Consider the following 16,567-nt stretch of genomic DNA (forward strand, 5'->3'; position numbering starts at 1 on the left):
GAGGTTCAATTTTTCACACAACCTTCAAAGTAAATCCGGCTTTATTTCGTCGGTAACACGTCGAATATTCGCTTCAAAGTTCTAAATCGTTTCTGGTCTGCATAGAACTGGGACTTTATATATCCCCAGAGAAAATACTATAGTGGCGTCAAATTACATGAACGAGGTGTCCATATCATACAATTCAAGTAAAAAGAAGTTGGTAATCATCGATCTATAGCGCTCTGCGTTGACGGTGGTGGTCTGGCCAACATCGTTCTCAAAGAAATATGGACCAATGACGCCGTCTGCTCAAAATCCACACTAAACAGTGACCAGTCATGTGGACTGGTATCTTACCAAATTCTATAATTTTGTTTGTTGGTGTATCCATTCATCCAGTAATAAGACTCAACGCGTAAAATGGGGGAAGTACACTGAACTTTGCCCGAACAGAACACCCATTTTGATAAAACAATTTTATAATTTGCACGTGCTGTTGAACGTTATATCCATCCAGGGTTGTTTGGCAAAACCAACTGAATAAATTACAGCCAATTCGACAGATGTTGCTTCTCAAAATTAGCAAAATTTAACCTTTGCAGTAAATTAGGCTGTATTTCGGCAATAACACGTCGAATATTCGCTTCTAAGTTCTAAATCGTTTCTGGTCTAAATAGAACTGGGGCTTAACCTGGAGGTTCAATTTTCACACAACCTTCAAAGTAAATCAGGCTTTATTTCATCAATAACACGTCGAATATTCGCTTTAAAGTTCTAAATCGTTTCTGCATAGAACTGGGACTATATATATCCCCAGAGAAAATAATCTAGTGTCGTCAAATTACATGAACGAAGTGGCCAGTTAACAGGTCCATTTCATGAAATTATTCGATCTCCAAATGTCTCTCTCAGTAATTTGTGACATGTGGTACCATCCAGCTGAAACCACATATCTTCAATGCCACACAGAGAACACAACACAACAGATTCATAATAACAACCGAATTTGTTGCCAATCGAATGATTCTGCCTTGGTGATCGAATTTTACAGTTGTGGCTACAAAATTTTAGAAGCGGTAATAAAAGTTTGATTGATTCAACCGAAACTCTTCCCTATTAACTGATTTTCTGTTGCTAGAACTGAAAAATTCTATGTGTGCAACCGAATCATTCGATTGACAACAAATTCGGTTGCCACTGCGAATCTGTTTTCTCTGTGCATTCAATTGGGGCATGAAATGACTATGTAAAAGTGTGCTTATCTTAGAACAAAATTTTCAAATGAAGGGCGGCTATATACCCGAAATCATACTTAAACATGTATTGTTATACAATTATCTCATTAATAAAGCCAATTGGATAGATATTAAAAACGTTTTTCTCCATTTTATTACAATTTTAAGTTCTACGACTCTATAAAAAAACACCCTTTATTTGATTTAACTGAAACTTCAATATATAAGCCTTATTTATACCTTACGCTGATTCATAGGGCAAAATTACATTTCTCAATAATTAGAAAAAAATTCAGATTTAACTGATTCTATTTGAATTTATTCATAATTCGTACCTACATTTAAAACATATCGTTTTAAAAATTAACCTTTTATTTATAAGTAATTGCAACAAAACAAGTGATTTCTTCGAAATGCATTTAATAATTTTTCGCTTTAAACAAATTAATTTATTGTTTAGTAAATAAATATCGTTGATTGAATGACATTTACATTATTTCAACCAGTTTTGCAACTATTTCTTATTGATGCTTTAGGAAGAAAGTTAAAAGGTCTGGAAAACTTGAATCTATTTTTGTATGGAGGCTGAGTCCTGGTCAAAGAATATTATATATTCTATAGACATTATATCTTCATGTGACTCGATATTGCTTACTGCATTCATGGATTTAAACATACCTGAGAACCTGTCTGGTTAGAATTTAGTGTGGCCAGTTAAGCTGGGTTTCCGCATACACCGTAATCGGCGCCGATAACGAAAACTGAAACTGAAAAACGTTGGTGTTCGTCACCGTCTCGTTTCTGAATTGTTTTCGTTTCAGTTGGGTGCGTTGCGGCATAAAACAGAAACGAAATTATTTTTTAATTTTGGATGTCGCACTTTAAATAGAATTTCATTATTTTTGACAAAATCTATTATTTTTTCCTCTTCCAATAAAGAAAATTTATTTTTATACCATTCACCTTCTTGAGAAGGGTATATTATAAGTTTGTCATTCCGTTTGTAATTTCTACATTTTTCATTTCCGACCCTATAAAGTATATTTATGGATGCTTATAGCTAGCGGAGTCGATTAAGCCATGTCGGTGTATCTGTTGAAATCAATTTTCTGAAGACCCCTGATATCTTTGGGATCCAAATCTTCAATAATTCTGCCAGACTTGCTTTCAAGAAGTTTGCTATTTAAAATCAGCAAAATCGGTACACAAATGGCTGAGATATGAGGAAAAAACCAGGACAACCTCGATTTTTTACCTATTTTTGACCTATATTACTAAGTCATTAATATAGACAATATGGATATCTAATGATAGATATTTCAAAGACCTTTGCAACGACGTAAAAAATATTTTTTAACCAGATTTTTTTTTTCACCAGAAAAAAAAATTTAAATTTAAAAAAAATTTTAATTATAAAAAAAATAAAAAATTAAAATTTAAAAAATTTTAAAAAACAAAAAATATTTAAAATTTTTATTTTGAAGTATAATTTTGGTAAGGGAATATAAGATTCGGCACAGCCGAATATAGCTCTCTTACTTGTTTTTATTCATTTTTATTTTCTTTAAATTTTAAATAAAAAACAATTAAAATAATTTCGTTCCTACAGCACCGAAAACAACCTACTTGAAGTTGTTTTCGTTCCGGCCCCAAATGACAGGTTTTTCGTTACTGATCGGTGCCGTTGTATGTATGGAATTTCGTTTTCGGTGCCGATTACGGTGTATTCGAAAACGTAGCTTTAGAAGGATTGAAGAACAAAATTATTCTTATTTTGTCCAACGTTGTACGTCAGAATTTTGTAAGCCAACACAAATCAGTGAATACTGAATTTTGAAAATCTGATGCCACATTCGTAATTAGCTACCCCAAAACCCACGCGTAATAAATTTTTTTAATTTTGTCCGCCATTTTCGTAATCAGTGACACCAAAATCCCCCGAGTATCGATTTTCAAGCCATATAAACTTGAAGGAGTACGAATAAGGACTTGTTGACTTTTTTAATGTTTTTCTCGAAAACGTAAGGTGCCTTTTAGCTTACAAGGTCACATATTGTAGATGCCATGTTTTTCTCTGTACGCAAGGCTGCCTGTCACTTCATCATTTATTAAAAGAAGGTGGTACATTTTTTATAAAATCTAAAATAAACAAGAGTCCCGCCAATATATTTCGGTTTCCGATTTCTGTGTATTTTGTATAAAAACATTTATCCGGTTCAGCCGATTTGGTTAATTTTATATTTTCTAAAAAATTTCCTTTGTAAATTTTATCTTGCTGGATTCCTGCATTTAAATGTTATCGGGAACATTGTGTATATCCAAACGAAGTTTTTCATATAATTTGATACAAAACTTTTTACCGGTTCAACATATTTTGTTAATTTTTGTACACGTTTAGGCCCTATCGTCGGACATACATTTTGTTTTAATTTTTTTTTAATTGTCAATACCAAACATTTCTAAACAACAGAGAAAATTTGGGGAAAACTAATTCCCTCTAGACATATATTGCCTCCAACATACAGATGGACGGACATAGATAGATCGATGATTTTACAAAAAATGTGTTAAATACTTAACTGAAATGGTCTCTTTTACCTTTCATCTTACGAAATAGAAATAATCATTAGCATATTAACATTATCCCTACTTCTTGGTCGTGTTTTCATAAAATTTAAACTGCTGGCATTTTCGATATCATTTAATTATGAACAGGGGGTATTTAATGCAATATTCAGGCCTTCCTACATACAACATTGGACCAGATTATGTCGCTGTACTAAATTTAAATTGAAATTCAAATTTTTTTTTTTGTCACAGAACTTGTAATAAATCATTATTTATTCTGTTTGGGAAACTTGTCAATGGATAAATCATACAATATTTTATTATTAAATATGCATACATGTATGAAGTGTACGAGTACACGGTTTTTTTTTTTTTGTATACAGGTACATACATATGTACGATTGTACTTCTTTTGGCACTGGATATTATGGCTCTGAACTTACTGGCTTCTTTCGATACACATGTTAATGGCCAAGACTGAAATCGAAGGCATAGTACTTACTACACATATAAATAATAACCATATGTGCAGTGTATAACTCACATACATGTGCAAATTGTTATATTGTAGAAATAAATATTTAAAATGCAGTCTGAACCCAGCAGTTCTGAGAAGGGTTTCAAAATTCAAAATTTGACTAGTTATTTTAACAATTTCGTATTTTAGGCGTTCAATTGATCCTACAAAGACAATTTACTTCTCAACACATTACTTTTGGTGGGTACAATAACTACTTTCTAGGTGACTACAGCCTAGATTACCTAGAGACACTTCTATTAAAATACATGGAAACTGCCTGCCGATCTGTCTGATGGAGTCATCATAAATCTTCCCAAAAAAGGTGATTTAACCAATATAAAGAATTGAAGAGGCATAACCTTACTTAACAAAATACTCTCGACAACATTTTCCGGAGCTAGGTTTCGCTCCGGAAAATCTTGTGTTGACCAAATAGTCTTAAGATTATCGTTGACCAATCAGTGGAATGAAGATCACCATTATACCTTGTATTCATAGATTTTGAGAAGCCCTTTGACACACTCAACTCCCTGGTATGCAAGGGTATCCCAGAAAACTAAACACAGCTAATCAATGCCCCGTACAAGAAAGCCACTTGCTGTTACATGAAAATCAGCTGAGCAACAAGTTCGTAGTAAAAACTGGAGTTAGACAAGGCTGTGTTTTATTACCTCTTCTTTTTAACTGCGTCCTCGATGCTGTGATGTAGAAGGCAACAAGCCATCAGAAGAGTAATACCTCTGTGGGGCTTACAAGGATGGAAGGACTTGGATTATGCCGACAATATGTCTACTTATCCACTCACTCTCAGAGATAAAGTCAAAAATTTCCACCATCAGTGAGATCGCAAAACGGTTTGAGCTGAAAATAAATATACCCAAAACAAAATCGCTCCGGATCAGTTGTAACACAGATCGCCGTTTCTTTCTTCTTATTCGAACAAGTATTGAAGATGGAAGCAAAATTGATACAACATTTGCCGAGTTAAATCCGGTTTGGAAATCATCTAATATTTCGAAACGAAACAATATCAAACATAAAATCTACACTGTTGTAAGGATGTGAGACCTGGATCATGGTATCACGTGATACACAATGTCTTCAAGTGTTTCTCAACAAATGCCTCCACAAGATCTTATCGATTTTCTGGACTGTAACAATAGCCAACAACCAACTTTTAGTGGAGGCAACCAGCAACCTATTAAAATGGAAATAAGAAAGCGGAAATGGAGTTGGATGGGTCACATTCTCCGAAAACCAGGAGAATGTGACCCAGTCTATGCATTGACAAGAAATGCATAGACTGGAACCCGCAGGGAAGCAGACTAGTTTGGAGACCAGCTCATACTTGGAAAAGAAAACAAAAACAGAGCTATAGAGATTCCTAACGAAGTCAAGCATCGAGCCGACGATACAGATTATTGGAACCACCTTGTTATGGCCCTATGCTTCCTCGAGGAGTGAAGGGAACATATATATACAATAAATCAACAGTTTCACAAATTAAAAAAGAAAAATCGTGAAACAGATACTGTAAAAACTCAACATTTGGGAGGAAGTCCTCGAAAACTACTACAACGCAAGATAGTTTAATAGAGAGAGTTTAAGAAATTCCCAAAAATGGTTGCTATGGCCCAGACAACAATTTTCCAAATTTAACATTTAAACTTCTCAAAACAGAAATGGAATACTATTCACATTTCGGATACTTCCAAATACAATTTAAGTGACAGCGATGGGAGGGCATTTGTAAGACGGCAGAAGGGAAAGAGACTAGACTCCAATTACACAAATAAGACAGTAAAGTTTTGGTAATATTATGACTAAAATTGGATACAGATGCTTTTTAAATGATGATATGTATCCAAAGGCGGATGAAAATGTGCCATTGTTTATAGATTTTAGCACGATAATGATCCCAAACATGCCGCAAGGATTGTTTGAAAGTGGTTGTTTGAATCGCTAGATGTCAATCCCATAGAAACCCTGTGGAATATTGTATATCGCAAAATATGGACTCAAAATTATACCTCAAAGGAAGCTTAATCCGATGTGGTTATAAGGGAATGGGGAGAATCCATATCAAAACGGAAAGAAAACTATTTTCGGATTTGAAATCTTCGATTTTAATGAATTTTACTCCTCAAATCTATGACTATTTCATCGGAGAACCTTTCCATTTCAAAAATATCGCGATTTGGAAATTTTTTAATTTAATATAATTGCCCATAACTTTGAAACATAATAACTATAAATAAAACATGCTCAAATTTACTGATGCCACAATATAAATCCAATTTAAAATATATTTCTTATAATGCAAACTCCTCTATCTATTAGCGAACTAAACACATTGAATGTACAGGCCTGCCACAGAATTTCATTCCGATCGAAAGAGGAATTAAATCCGTATTTCGCTTCTTGTTTGACAGGCATTAACATCAAACAAAAATACAAATTTCATAAGATCTTTTTTGTATTATGACCTATTAGTTTAATATTTGGGAAAGTTTTCATTGTATTGCTATTTTTTATGCAGAGAGAAGTCTATTGGTTACTTCATATATTCTATGTTATCTACCTTAAAGTCAATCACCACTTTAGTAACTCTAAGTAATCTAGGATGTAGTCAGTTTAAACTTTTCTTTGTACTGGACTTTAGATAGTAGTTTATTTTACTAAGTGTTCTTTTGTAATGTGGATTTAAGTCTTTGTAATTTTCAGTAGCCCCAGGTGATAGATAAAATAACTATAGTTCGGTATACTTGGCCAGAACTGCTGGGTTTATATATTTAAATTACCTACACATAGTACATATATTCATATATAAATACGTACGTACTTACCGATAACTCTTGACGTTGTAAATTCGCTGTTAATCCAACATGTAGACATAATGCAAAAACAAAACCAAAAACACTTCTTAGGATCATAATGTCGTGTAATGTGGTAAAACAAACAGAAGAAAAAAATAAAAACTTTACAATAACTATAAGTTTGTGGTTAAAAGGAACAGCAACGGCAGCAGTAGAAAACTTCTCTTTGAGGATTTATCCCAGATTATTGGTGTATTTTTCAATATACTACCGAAACTTTTTCACTTGAAATTTGAGTTTAGTCTAGTTTTAGATATTTGTCCACTTTTTGCTTAATTTAACATGGTGTTTGGTTTTTTGCACATTTCTTTTAATTTAGTGTTTTTACAAAGAAAAGCCATGTATATTCCGGGGGTTTTTATTAAATGATTAAATTGTTGGTGTTTAGGTTTTATAAATCTAAAAAGATATAAACAATATATATAAAAAAACACTTTAAATATCGTTTTTATTTATTTTAAATGTTATTAAGTTATATTTATTACATTAAATTATTTTATAATTTTGCCATAGCAATTTTTTCAAGTCTTTTAAATTAAAGGCTTTTTGCTGGTGTTAATTTAAATGTTTTTTTTTTTTTGCCATAAAAGAAATGAGTAATATTTTTATACCCACATTTTATGTGAAATGAGCAGAAACAAAAACTGCACATAGAAAAATAGCTTTTTGTCACTATATATTTTTAATTTTTCTTTTAAACTGTAAAATGTAAGCGAGCTTAATGTATTGAAAATTAAAGAACGCGCAAATGCTGTGGACTTAACAACGAATCAAACGCAACTGAGTTAAAATAAATTCAAAGACCCAACCTTGGCTAAAATACAACGAACGTTGCCTGTTGCTTGGTTATCTGTTAGATGCAGACAACAACTGAATACCACATAAAAACAACAACAACAACAGCGATGATGACCGCAACGCACTAGCAACAACAACAACAACAGAAATATACAAGTTGTTGTAGTCTCCAAGTCTGTCTGTTGATCCGTCCGTCCGTCTGTCTGCCTTGCCTGTCTTTATACCACAATACCTTCTTGATTCGCTTTGCGTTCGTTGCCTGGCCAAGCGAAGTCTGAACAATTGCAGTTTAAGAAGAAGCTTGCTTGCTTGCCTTAGAGATAGACCCCATGCAACACATACTTAACAAGGGGCTGGCTGGCTGGTAGAAGCAACCATAGAAGACAGCCAGTCTAAAGCATGTCGCCACTATGTCTACCATGTCTGGCATATCTTATCTTAGTCTGAAAACCGTAAAAAAAACAAAAAGAAGAAAATAAACGAAAACTAAATCGAACTAATACATTGAAATTGAAAACTGACCAGCCAGCAAGTTGTCTCAGCTCTCAAGTGTACAATAAGAAGTACACACATAAAAAATATTCCTATACAACAAACATTCGTTAAACCTTTCAATTATCATGAGAAGAAGGGAATCTCTACGAAATAAGCAGCAAGAGAGACAAAGAGAAAGAAATATCTTCCATAATAATCCCACAAAAATATCCATCTGTGCGATACTAAACATAACAGCTACACTGTTACCCAAACGTACGTATTTCATGCAGTTTCATGAATCCAATTTTTGATCAATTCCTGTATTGGTTGCCCAGATAAGGGTTTTTCAACAGGGACGCTACAAAAATAGACCGATAGGGACACCAAACGACGCCATATTTTTTGCCACTCTTTTGACATTTCTCTTCAGTAAGATTTGCCATTTCATGATGGAAAGCTATACAAGCCAACAACGAGACGAAATTATTAAAATTTACTACCGAAATTCGGAGTCAGTCAGCGATGAGGCTCATTTCTGGCTGAATGGCTTCGTCAATAAGCAAAATATGAGTTATTGGTCAGGCAGCAATCCACACGTACTCCATGAGTCATCATTGCCTCCCGAAAAAATTACGGTTTGGTGCGGTTTATGGGCCGGCGGCGTCATTGGGCCGTACTTCTTCCGTGATGATCAAGACCGGCACGTTGCTGTGAATGGGAATCGCTACCGTTCAATAATAACATAATATTTTTGGCCCCAATTGGATGATATGGACTTGGAGGACATGTAGTTCCAAAAGGACGGCGATACAAGCCACACAGCGAATGTCACAATCAATTTATTGGAAACCATGTTTGTCTCACGAAATGGTCCAGTCGATTGGCCGCTTCGGTCGTGCGATTTGACGCCGTTAGACTATTTGCTGTGGGGCTACGTCAAGCCTATGGTCTATGCCAACAAGCCAGCGACGATTGATGAACTTCGTACGAATATCGAACCTGAAATTGCAGCAGTATCGACCGATTTATGCTTGAAAACCGTCGAAAATTGGGTTCAGCGTCTGGACTTCTGCAAGCGTGCCCGTGGTGGCCATGCAAAAGAAATCAAGCATAGACCTGTGATTTAAGAAAACTACACAAACAAATGGGATCTACTCGCACATCACCTCTCCACTTGAGAAGATCATGCGCTCAAATCGTTTGTGTAGAATGTCCAGTGTGGTATGAGCTGTGTGGCACGTAGCGCAGTCCTGTTGATCTACATGTCGTTGGTGTCCATATCATTCCATCCAGGCCAAAAGAAGTTGTTAAGAATCGACCTATAGCGCTCACCTTTGACGGTGATGGTCTGGTCAACATCGTTCTCAAAGATCCACGCCAAACACTGAAAAAATCAAAAAATAATATAAACAAGAGAAATTTTTTTTCGAAATTTTTAAGATTTGGAACCCGAAGATATCTGGGTTCTTCAGAAAATAAATTTCAACGGACAGACGGACATGGCTTAATCGACTCCGCTATTTATGAGGATCCAGAATATATATACTTTATGGGGTCGGAAAATTATACGAAGGTGAAGGGTATAAAAAGGAAAAATGTAACAAAATAAATTTTACTTTTTTTACCCCCCTCCCCCCAAATGGTTGACTTGGATCCGAGACTGCATTGGACGCTCTTGAATCTCATTTGGATTGGTGATCTAACAAATTCGACAATATTGATTGTTGACGTACCCATTCATTCAGAAATTGACCAAATCGCTGAAGATGATTTTTTGATGAAAACGTTGCCCGAACAGAACACTCATTTTGGTAAAACAATTTCATCATTTGGACGTGTTGTTGAACACTATATTCGTTAATGGTGATTTGGCAAAAGAAACTGAATAAATGACAGGCAATTTGACAGATGTAGCTTCAAGAATATGGCCGCTATCAACTGTCAAAGCTCGGATGCCTTAGTTTGATGACCAATGTTTTGTGGAGAGAAGAATTTTGAAACTATAAATATCAGATTAATATAAACCTATTGATTAATACTGGTTAAGGTTAAAATATTTATCTGTTCATTGGAAACAGTGTATTTTTCTGTCATGTCTTTTCAGGTGTGTATTGCTATTCAATTTCAACATGTGGATGACAAAAAGCAAAAGAAAAAAATGTACGAGAGTATATAATAATATTAATACTACCACAACAATACATAACGTACTTCATTGCATTTCAAAATACAAAAAAAAAACACAAAAATTATCTTTCTTTGTATCTCTCAAGTGGTTGTTGCATTCAACGATCGTACTCATTGTACTAAACGACTCACCATTAACACTCAGACACACAGATATTGACTGACTTTGTCCAAAAAAATACAACAAATCCAAAAAACACAACTAACAAAAGAAAAGAGTTTAAACCAAAAAAAAACTAAAAAGGTTAACACAACCAACCGCCTTCAAGATTTTGTTGTTTGCCAGGCAAAGCAGCAGCAGCCACAACAACCAAAACCCAACCAAAAAAAAAAGAAGGCATGAAAACCTGTATTAAAAATATAAAAACCCCTCGAAAAAAGATCTCGTACTTGTATTCATGAATGCTCATAGTTACACTTACTTGCATACGTACTTTTTCGAGAAGTCCGTTCTTTTAATGGCTCTCTTCGTTCCTCATTTGTTTCATTATATTTTTTTTTTTGGTTTCTACTGCAGATTCTTACTTGAGAGCAGTGATGCCGTTTGGTTACATTTTTCGTAACTTTTTAACCTTTTACGTAACATGTATAATTTTCTTGTTTTGGACCTTATTATTTTTGTAACTTTTTAGCCTTGCAACTAAATAAAATACTATATGAAATAGTACTAAAAATGTTCAGTACTTTAAATGCATGGATGTTTCTATTAACAAAGCGTCATATGCGGGAAGGTTCAGAAGTGGTGATTTCGACACGGAAGACAAAAATATTGAAAATTGAAAATTGGTGACATTACCCCATGAAGAATGCTGTAACTTCCTCCAATCTACCTCCTGGCAACACTGCTAGTGAGTGCGATCATTTTGAAAACACCGACGACCGATCAGCCAGCCAGCCAGCTATCACCAGTGCACATATTTTAACCATCTGTATGGTTTGATTTAACTTGAGCCTCCATACAAGTGCATTAATTTTTTCATTTACTTTTTTTTTTGTTTTTGTTTTATTAATTTGGAGATGTTAAAAGAAAATATTTTGCCGGCCGGCAGTTGTTGTATTAGGCTGTGTAATAAGTTATTGGCCTTTGTGCAGAATTGAAGCATTTATTCTCATATGATTTTAGTTTAATTTTGAAAATTTGATGATGATTCTAATCATAATTTACCGAATCTCCATATTAATGACGGTTACAATAAGAATAATATCAGAAATCGTATAAATGGAAGACTAGAGCTGGGTGTTCCAATACGAGTAGATTTCAAATCTTATTATCTCATTATATATAATAAGTAGCTCATTAAATATGACTTGTGACTTCGGTTTACATGCGGCGGCACTGATGCAATAATCAAAGCAACTACTTCGTCAGTATGCAAGTAACGTCCAGCCTATATGTTACGTCATATTGACAAGTATCCGAAGTGGTTCCTAACAATGGACCTTTTAGCAGGACCCTGCCCCGGCATATAAGGAAACCCAACACAAATCTGATTAAAAAACAATTTGTTCAATTTAAATTTGTAATCCTTAAGCGTAGATTTGGAGCATACTGTTGTTTTTACAATTTGATCACGAAAAAATCGTGCAACATTCCTAAACACCTTTACACCCTTCAATATTAATCCTGCAAAAACTTTCATTACCAAGTAATCAGTTAAAATGCGAACGAACATGTTCTTAAGTATATACGAAGATAGGACAAAAACATAGTCTCCTTTCAGCTCTTCCAAACAATAAGATTTTTCGAGGTCATCAAAATAGGTATTTTTTGTGGGATGATTTCTTTGGAGTCAAATCTCTTTCCGCTGATACATTTTTTCCGGTTTGAAAACAAGAAATAGTCGAGGCTAACTCCGGAGAATGGGGTGGAGGAGGGAGCATTTCGTAGCCTAATTCATGGATGTTTGCAATGGAAACTGCACTTGTGTGTACCCTTTTGTGCACCCGATTGTGAGCAAACGCGTCAGTCGTCTCACGGAAAGCTTTCCCATACCCAAGTGATCATTCAAAATTGAAACCACTTAGCCAAGTGAGATGCCTAAGGCTTCCACAATCTCTAGTACCTACTTTCAATTGCCGATCGGCAAAGGGATAAAAATCGTGATTTTTTTTCAATTTGTTCAGGTGTAGAGACCTCAACTGGGCGTCCAGAACGAACGGCAACTTCCGTGCTTGTACGGCCACAACGAAATTCTGTAAACTACTTTTTTACAATTGAAATTAATGGTGCAGAATTACCATTTTCAAGCATAACTTTTATTTGAGTGATGAGCAAACCAAATTCACACAAACTAAATGATGCAGCTTGTTCAAATTTTGACAGGAGTCAACTGACAGATGCTTGTTGACAGGAGCTTTTCAGTTGAAAGCCGGGAAATTCACCTGAATTACTCATGTTCGAGTTTAAAGTATTAAGTTGCTACTTTAACATTACTAAAATAATTAGATACATGAAAGGACTATAATATCTCATTGATTGTAAGGACTTACAGAAGCCGTTATATGTAGGTAAAAACGGAATGTGAGGTTAATTACTGTGTGATACGTTAGCGAACCAGTTTAGTATTTTGGAAAAACTATAGTGAGGTTTAAGACGATATATCGCGATAGGTGGAACTCCTTTGGCAAAACAGAATTCAAAGATTTACTTCCGTCAATATAAGCAGGATACAGAGTGCGCTCACCATTGTATCTATGCTTCATAGACTTCGAGAAGGCCTACGATAAACTAAACTACGATGTGATTTGGAGTTCATTGGCATGTTGGAGAATAACTCTCTCAAACTTATACGCCTTGTGAAAAGCTTATACCGTAATACCTCTTGTAGGATAAAATATGGAAAATTGCTGAGTGAAACTGTGAAAGTTGGAATAGGTGTCCGACAGGGATGTGTCCTGTCACCACTTCTATTTAATATAGTTCTGGACACGATCCTTGGAAGAGCTTTGGATAACGGCAGGGGCATATTGTGGGGATTGCAGGGTCGCCTAAATGATCTTGATTATGCAGAAGATATTTGTATACTGGCTCACAGCAACTCAGATCTCGCGGCTAACATACGAAGCGTAACGCTGGCAGCGGAATAAGCAGGTTTGAAAATAAATGTCATGAAGACGAAAACTTTACGTATAAATGCAACCTACCGGGATTTATTTGCAATAGGAGTAAGCGAAATAGAAGATGTCAGCCAATTCTGCTATCTTGGGAGCACTATATCTACGTACGGGGGATCGGGTGAGGACATCGACAATCGCTTGCAGAAGGCACGTCAAACATTTGGTCGCCTAAAACCAATTTGGATATCACCGCATACGAAAATAGCAATCTTCAATGCAAATGTAAAATCTACACTTTTGTACGGCTGTGAAACTTGGAACGCTGCCACTCGTGATATGCGGAAAATGCAAGTATTCGTGAACCGCTTCGCAAGATCCTACGTGTATTCTGGCCGAGAACCATATCTAATTACACGCTCTAGGAAAAAACAGGCCAACAAATCCTATCGATTGAGATAAGGAGACGAAAATGGCGATGGATCGGCCACAACCTTAGAAGGCAGCCTAACGACATCAATAGAAATGCCATAGACTGGAACCCGCAAGGGAACAGAAGAAGGGGACGCCCAGCTTACACATGGAGCATGAGGCCCTATGCTCCTTGTAGGAACGACAGGAACTTATATATAAGCAAACTAACTCTGAACTAGTCAATCTTCAGTCAAGTATTTAATTGGTACCCAAAATTTATAAAACAACCCAAGTATTACTTTGTTGCATTTGTATTGGAGTATTTACAATCACACATACTTAAGTATCGAGACTTGTGCACCTTTTCTTGTGTTGTCCTTAAGGCATATGGCATGGCATGTCCAATGATTTATTGTTATTATTGTGATGGCAAGCGTAGAATTGAAATGGGCTCTTCTGTGCTGCTTGGTTCGGTCCGGTCGGTTCTTTTTTTTGTTTCTTTCATTCCTCTTCGTCTTGTTTTTTTAATGTTCTTAACATTTTCTTGTTGTCATTTAAAACACTATCGTGCATAGACATTGAAATACTCATACATACTACAATATATATTGTACATATGTACATTCGAGTGTAATTGGCGATAGGTCAGTCAGTCAGACAGACAGAAAGACGTACTAACTTGGTATGTATAGCGGGGTTTTTGTGAACACAAAAGATCTGAAGAACAAAATGAAAACCCCTGAGAAGAATAAGAGACACAAAAAGGAATTCAAATAAATGCTTTTTCTATCAGGCCAGACTGTATGACGCCAAAAATTCATATACGACGGACGGGTTTAGAAGCTACAAACTGTTTTTTTTTCTCAGGCTTATATTTTAAAACAGCAACAGCATTATTGGGCATTGCAAAGGAAGGGTTTAGATATTGTGCTTGGTGTTTGAATTCAAACTTATAAAAATTGTTTTGTATTGTCAGATTTAGTTTAGAGAATTATTAAATGTGTAGGAAGAAAACCTTAAACCTTATGCAAATTTTGATCGTATTATTTGCAAAAAAAAAGACAAGAGTAGGATTTTAAACTGCCATCTTTAAAATCCTACTCTTGCTTTTTAAACAATGAAATAAAAATATTTGAATGTTAAAGAAATTAAAAAAAATAGTTTTCAAAATATTAAAATAAAGACTCCCAACAATTTGTTCACTATGCCTATTTGTACTCATCTGAATTTCTGGAATAATAAGGAATGAATCCTATTACGTACCTTTTAAAGCAGTATCATCTCAAATAAATGACAGATCTTCAGTCTCGAGTTTTTTTAGGGGAGTTATTTTGTAATATATTTCAAAATGAAATGCGCATAGGAACTAGCTTATCCAACAACAATAAATTTCAGCGAATTTATCAATAAAATTGGTAATTTAGCATCAATTTTACTAAAATAGAAAATCTTTCGAGTTGGCATGCTTTAGACCAGCGGTTCTCAAATGGGGGTCTATTTAAACATTCAAAGGGAACTCAGGAGAACATATACCTTAAACACTGTATTCTAATTAATTTTCCAATTTTAATTTGACAAAAAATACTTTTTTATTGCTCAACTTTGATTTATAATGGGAGGAATGAAAATTTTTCGACAAGGCAATCGTACTTTACCACTTCCAAATTTGTTGAAATTTGTATCACGGGTTATCTGTGGTAAAACGAAATTAAAAGTTCTTTACAAATTTTAAATTTGCTATGGTCTAGGTTCTATCGATGTGCAAGGTTCATATTTTCTATAAGATATAACTTTTTAACAACTTATCCAATTTTTACAATATTGGACTCATGTAATAGAAGGTTTGCTTTTAAAGGCAGCCAGTTTTACCAGCTCACTTGGGTCCATGAATTGGTCCCTTTTTTATACCCTAAAGAATCATGTTCAGGTCCTTCAGAGGTAATAATAAACAAATCCACCTTAATAATATCCACGCTCGATAGATCCGCTAGGCCGTGCATGAAAGGACTCCCCATTTTCGTAGTCCGAGGCCCCGATAGAGAAGTACAAAGACAGGGGAAATGTTCAACCGTTTCCTTCTCATATTCATCATGACAATTTTTACAGAAGTCATTATACATTATAACATTGTTTTATCAAATTGGTTGTTCTGTGCGGGCAAAGCTTTGCGAGCTTCGCGAAATTCAATAAACAAAATTGTTGAATTTTGGACGATACCAATTCACATGAGATTCAAGAGCGTTCAATGCATCCCCAAAAGTTACTGTTTGGTGTGGATATTTGGGCAGGCTTCGTCATCGGCCCATATTCCTATGAGAACGAATATGGGTCAATTCTTACCAACTTCTTTTGGCCTGAATTGGATGATATGAACGCCAACGACATGTGGCTTGAACATTCTGCAAGAGAAATTTGAGGTCATGGTCATCTCACGCGCGATATTGGCGACTTTTTCG

The 16,567-nt window shown here is 35.1% G+C and overlaps 1 protein-coding gene across 3 annotated transcripts in view; it reads right to left on the reverse strand.

The window, feature by feature from the left end:
* magu (SPARC related modular calcium binding-like protein magu) overlaps nt 1–16,567 on the reverse strand; it is a 55,749-nt gene that overhangs the window by 34,366 nt on the left and 4,816 nt on the right. For all 3 annotated transcript variants that reach the window (XM_065513491.1, XM_065513493.1, XM_065513492.1), the window contains exon 2: nt 7,152–7,580. In XM_065513491.1, the coding sequence (XP_065369563.1) occupies nt 7,152–7,238 (87 nt within the window). In that variant the 5' untranslated portion in view covers nt 7,239–7,580. The remainder of the gene's footprint in view (nt 1–7,151; nt 7,581–16,567) is intronic.

Source organism: Calliphora vicina, chromosome 5, assembly GCF_958450345.1.
Source record: "Calliphora vicina chromosome 5, idCalVici1.1, whole genome shotgun sequence".
NCBI classification, from domain to species: domain Eukaryota; kingdom Metazoa; phylum Arthropoda; class Insecta; order Diptera; family Calliphoridae; genus Calliphora; species Calliphora vicina.